The sequence below is a fragment of the Gavialis gangeticus genome, unplaced genomic scaffold (genome assembly GCF_001723915.1).
Source record: "Gavialis gangeticus isolate Ggan-Ray unplaced genomic scaffold, GavGan_comp1, whole genome shotgun sequence".
NCBI classification, from domain to species: Eukaryota; Metazoa; Chordata; order Crocodylia; family Gavialidae; genus Gavialis; species Gavialis gangeticus.
The window spans coordinates 8,008,496-8,013,908 of NW_017729025.1; the positions used below are offsets into that span (position 1 = coordinate 8,008,496).

The 5,413-nt window shown below is 44.8% G+C and overlaps 1 protein-coding gene across 2 annotated transcripts in view; it reads left to right on the top strand.

Moving 5' to 3' along the window:
- NIN (ninein) overlaps positions 1 to 5,413 on the top strand; it is a 95,790-nt gene that overhangs the window by 38,877 nt on the left and 51,500 nt on the right. For both annotated transcript variants that reach the window (XM_019518357.1, XM_019518359.1), the window contains exons 5-8: positions 584 to 774; positions 2,240 to 2,386; positions 3,891 to 4,058; positions 5,235 to 5,371. In XM_019518357.1, the coding sequence (XP_019373902.1) occupies positions 584 to 774; positions 2,240 to 2,386; positions 3,891 to 4,058; positions 5,235 to 5,371 (643 nt within the window). The remainder of the gene's footprint in view (positions 1 to 583; positions 775 to 2,239; positions 2,387 to 3,890; positions 4,059 to 5,234; positions 5,372 to 5,413) is intronic.

Consider the following 5,413-nt stretch of genomic DNA (forward strand, 5'->3'; position numbering starts at 1 on the left):
GCCCCCCCCCCCCCCCCCCCCCCCCCCACTTTATTTAGGCTGCAGTTAGCACAGTGAGCTTGTGCTTTGCCCTATCTCCCAGGTTGTATTTGCTGTCAGTTGAAGACATCAGTCCTACCCTTTGAAGCCCTGATGTCATTCAGGCCCCTGATGTGTGGGAGTCAATAGCTCTTTCCTTGATCTTCAAGGCAGCTTGTGCTCCTCTGGAGCAGGGTGGATTGAAAAGTCCAGAACATCACATATAATTGAAATGCTTTGCAAGATCTTCCCTTGTTGATAAAACCCTTCAGGGTAATGACACTGGAGTACACAGCAACCCCCTCATCTGAGAGTGAGAAGCCTTGCCCTGAGTAGGATGGAGCATAGCAACCATATAGCTTTTCCTGTGAATACTACTAGAGACCTGGTCCGGCAAATAAGTGCTCAAATACTGTGTCTATGGGCATGACTCCAAAGCGCTCAGGAAGGTAGATTTGAGCAAATCTATTAGCTAGGTGGGTTAAAGTGCCCCAGAGTAACTTGAAATGTATATTCCTGTCTTTTGATCCCCTTATGCATGCAAGTCTGACTGTGCTTATTTCAGGCCAGTTAAGATTTTGGAATCCAGATGACTTGAACGCTTCACAAAATGTGTCTTCACCCACCCAAGACTGGATAGAAGAAAAACTGCAAGAGGTTTGTGAGCACCTCGGCATCACCAGGGATGGTCACCTGAACAGAAAGAAGCTGGTCTCTATTTGTGAGCAATATCTGCTGCAGAACGTGGATACTGAGGTGGGTGTTTGCTTTCCGAGGGAGGCAGACATGAGATGGGAGGCTTCTTCAGAAGGAAATGCATCCATACTGTCACTAGGAAAATGCCTAATGCTTCTCTAAGCATATGGTTTTACCATAATGCTTATGATAGATGTAATGATACATTCTAAGGCTATGTCCATCTGGCACAGAACAGTCTACCTACAATACCCGAGTAGGGCCAATTAGTCCAGGCTCAGCCCTGGCCAGGTATGGCTATACTGTTGCCGGTTCTGGAGCTAGCCATGCAGGGCTATCTCGGGATATCTCTGCTAATCAGTGCGTCTGTACTGGCGCACCCTAAAAAGGGAACATTGATTGACAGCTGTCCATTGAGAGTCAGCTGATGGCTTCCTAATGAGCTTGACATGGGTGAACTACCCACTGTTGGCTTTATAAAAAGGTAGTGAGAGTCCTAAATAAAGCTATAGTGATGGTTTCTCCATTAAAATGAGTCCAAAGCGGTGATTTTCTTTTTTTTAAATAGGAAGCAAATGGTAAAGGTGAGACTGAGTGCTGCAGTCATAACCCTCTTTTTTTAGAAAGCAGAACATTTACCAAGGCATCAGTAGACATTTGCTTCGGACTCTACTGGCAAATGCCCCGGGGCAGTATTTGTGGCCCACCACGTACCAAAAGTCCTTCCACCCTGAATGTTTTAAAGCAACATTCATGTTGGTTTCAGTTGGTCTCGCAAGAACTGGGTTTTGTAAATCCTGAAATAACAATACAAATCATTTTGTTTCACGTAGCCTGGTTTTTGAAGGAATGAGATGATTTAGCAGGATCCCGTTAATGTGGAAAAGCCAGAGGAGAGGCTGCTTGGGACTCTTCCATGGTCAAGCTGAAGTGTCATGTAAACAACCTGATGAAAATGAAATTAGAATCCAAACACCTTCAGATGGAATAACTATGATGCTTCACTACCTCAGGGCAATCTTTGCTAAATGGGGTTTAGTTTTAATTTGGCACCATCTTTCAATTTGTTCAGTCATGCTGCTGGCTGATTAGGTTTCAGCACTTTTATTGCAACATCAGTTGTTCTGAGACCCTCGAAACAACGAGGCCTTGGGAGCAATAGTGGAAGAAATGTCTTTCAATAGGTATTTCTTTCATTATGCTCCCTTCAAGACGGCAGTGTTCTTAAATGGTGCTAAAAGTGGGGGGAGGGAGTGTGAGGGTTACAGGGGAGAAGCAGTTGAGTAGACAGATTTCAGTCGAGCATGCCTGGTATATTTGGGATTCGCTTTCTCAGCAGTAATTGTCATCCTGGCATTTGTGGCTTGATACAGAATCTTGGGTAATATTTTGTTTGATCTTTTAAGTGAATACTAGCCTTTACCTGGCAGAATCGTGTTTTTGTTAACCTAAGTGTTACAGCTATACATCACTTTATGGCTCTGAGAGGGATGTAAAAGGTGTGACTGGATACCATGGCTTTCAGGTGCTTGAAGAAGTATTCCATAATCTTGAGCAAGATGGCACAATGAGCGTGGAAGACTTTTTCTATGGCTTATTTAAAAATGGAAAATCACTCACACCATCAGCATCTACCCCCTATAGACAGCTGAAGAGGCACCTTTCTATGCAGGTGAGAAACACGGAACAATACATCTCTGGGAAATGGGTTCATGAGATCGAACTGCAGACCTTAACAGTATCTCGTTTTCCAAGGTTGAGGAAATAGATGATTGTTAGATTGGCTTTTTAATTGGGGTGTGTCATTTTAGCACTGCATTGGTCAGGCACGCTGTCTGCCTGACTGCTGATAGCTCTTCTCTGTCTCTCCCTGGATTCTGTGACAGCACATTAAACAGGAGCATTACTCAAAGCTCCTTAAATAATAGGCGCCTTCCCAAGAAGTTTGGTGGGTGCTGAATGTGGGATCTGGGTGGCTTATTTTTCTCACTGCAGGTAGGCTGCCTCTCACCTGAGTGCTTCTGCTTGAGCGTTTCCAGAATAGATTGTCCTACTTGTTTTAGGTTTAGGGACAAGAGTTGTAATGTAGAGTTTAAGGGCTCATGTACATGCTGCAACTGCATGTCTGTTCACATGAGCGGGATTTTCCATTGCTTTAAAAGTCTTTCTTGTGCATTAAACTAAAACTCCTCAGACTTAATTGAGTTTGGCTCACTGGGAATTAAAGCCTCGCGTTCATGGATTCATTGTGTGCAAACACAAAGGCACTCGAAGGCATGTAATGAGCCTCTTTGTCCGCCAGCTGGCGCTGCAACTTTTTTGTAGTCCACCCCTTTGAATTGATTTTGCTTTTGAATTGCTTCCTTTTTTTGTGGTTTGCCTACTCTGTTTCCACAGCTGCATAGCAGGGCATGGGCACAGGGTGGATGAGGGCCCTGGGCCAGAGGGGACAGCACTAGACCATCCTGCTGTCCTGTGATGCCAGCCAGGGACCCAGCTTAATTTGCTTGAAGACCTTGTATGTGTAAACACAGACACGATGCTCCAAGGCTTAATTCATTTGAAAACGTAGTGCGTGTAAACACAGATGCAGCGCACAAAAACAAACAAGTTTAAATTTTATAAACCTGTTTAATTTAATGAGGATTTAAACCCATGGTGTGTACAGGTGCCCAAAGACATTCTCTTGCTGCAAGACGAAGTGTGTTCTCTGGAGAAAAGGCAAGGCAACACCGTAGCAGGAAGTAAGAAAGTCACAGGCCAGAAGGGAGAAGGCTACAATGAGTACCGCTTCTGGTTTGATTTAGAGCCTGGTCAATAGGACAATCTGTGCGCAATGTGAATAGGAATTAGTGGCGGCTACAGGAAGAGGAAGGGAGATCTGTCTAAGCCTCTTTAAAGCCTCCTCGTGTGGAAACCACCCCACGCTGCCAGCAGTAAAATGGGAAAGCAGTTGGCAGTTGTGCTCGAACCTCGTTGGCTGTAGTGGAGTCTCTTCCAATGCAAAACCGTGCAGCTTGGAGGAGGTGCCAGACCCTTATTTCTTACTCTTCCTAGTTCTTTTAGCAGGGTTGAAAGTATAGGGTTTCCTTATCACTGTGGCAGGAGGAAGTCCAGTGCAGCCTTTAGCCAGTCTGGTCTTTTGCAGAATCTCATTTCTTCCTCTCTCCTCCCAGTCCTTTGATGAGAGTGGGAGACGCACCACGACCCCCTCAGCCATGACCAGCACAATTGGGTTTCGAGTTTTCTCTAGCCTGGACGATGGCATGGGCTATGCATGTGTTGAGCGGATACTTGACACGTGGCATGAAGAGGGGATTGAAAACAGCCACGAAATCCTGAAGGTAACTAGATAGGTCCCTGCCCACCTGCGTGGCTTTTCTTTTTAATTCTGTATGTTTTTCCTGCCTCTCTATTTTTATCCTAAAACTACTTGATGTGAGCAACAGCAGGGATGCTGGATCTCCATGGTAACTTCCTGAGACTTTAGAGAAATGCAACTCTCATACACCAAGCAATGGAAGAAAGGAAAAAGCAGAGGTTTCTGCCTTGTCTGAAGTTGGGTGGTTCAGGTTCTTGAGGTGTCCAAATACTTGAATTTGCAAAAGCTAATATTTAAAAGCAGGCCAGTGGCCTAAATGGTTGCATATCCCAAAAGGGAAGGTAGGATTGGAAAACCTGGCACCTCCATGTAGGTTTCATAGTCTGAGGGCAACACTGGTCACATATGTTGCGAAGCAAATGTCTGGACTCTTGCAACAAAATGCTTTCCAGACTTCCGGTCTAGGGTGTGGACGAGCTTAAAGGAAGACTTCCTGCATTTTTATTCTTGGCACTTCTCATGGACACTGGAGATGGCTGCCAATAGAAGGCTTTTAGTTCATACAATCAATGCTGTAGTTACAATACCCAAAGGCTAAAGTAATGTCTGAAGATTTTTGCAGACTGGAACTTGCTTGAGCCTAAATTGCAAGTGTAATATGTGCAGGGACAGATAGCATGGTTTTTAATCAAGGAGTTGCTGATGGTGGTTTGTGCCCTAAAAGAAGGTGACACCTTTGCTGTAAAAGAGAAACAGTTTTTTTTAAATGAATAACTCATGCTCAAGTTAACCTACCTCTAATGGTTTTATTGAAACACTTATTCTTGCATTTGGGAAGATCACTTCCAGGCATACACCTTGTGGCCTTTAAATGTTTAAAAAAAAAAAGTTGCAACACAGTGTAGCTCCACAGTGAACAACCCCCCTGTTCACCTGCCGTGTTGGTTAGTAACATGCACTCCACTCCCTGTGGGTCCAATGAGACATCTTGCCCCTGTCCCCTTCTTCCCGCTGCAGCAACAATTCGGTTGTGTGAGGGGTTTTAAGGAAGATAGTGGTGCCATTGTAGAGAAGCCATTTGGAGTAGGTTCACCAGCAAGGGGAGGATGCTTCTGGGTTCTCCTAGCATCCTTTCTTTATTGCTCTTTTGCTGCCGAAGTGATGTTTGCCCTGTTCTCGTGTGTTGTTGTCATTACAGGCCTTGGATTTCAGCTTGGATGGAAAGGTTAACCTGACAGAGCTCACGTTGGCTCTAGAAAACGAGCTTTTGATTAATAAGAATGGGATCTACCAGGCAGCACTGGCCAGTTTCAAAACAGAGATCAGGCATTTACTGTAAGTTGGGAAGATGGTTTGTCTCCCCCCCCCAGGTATTTG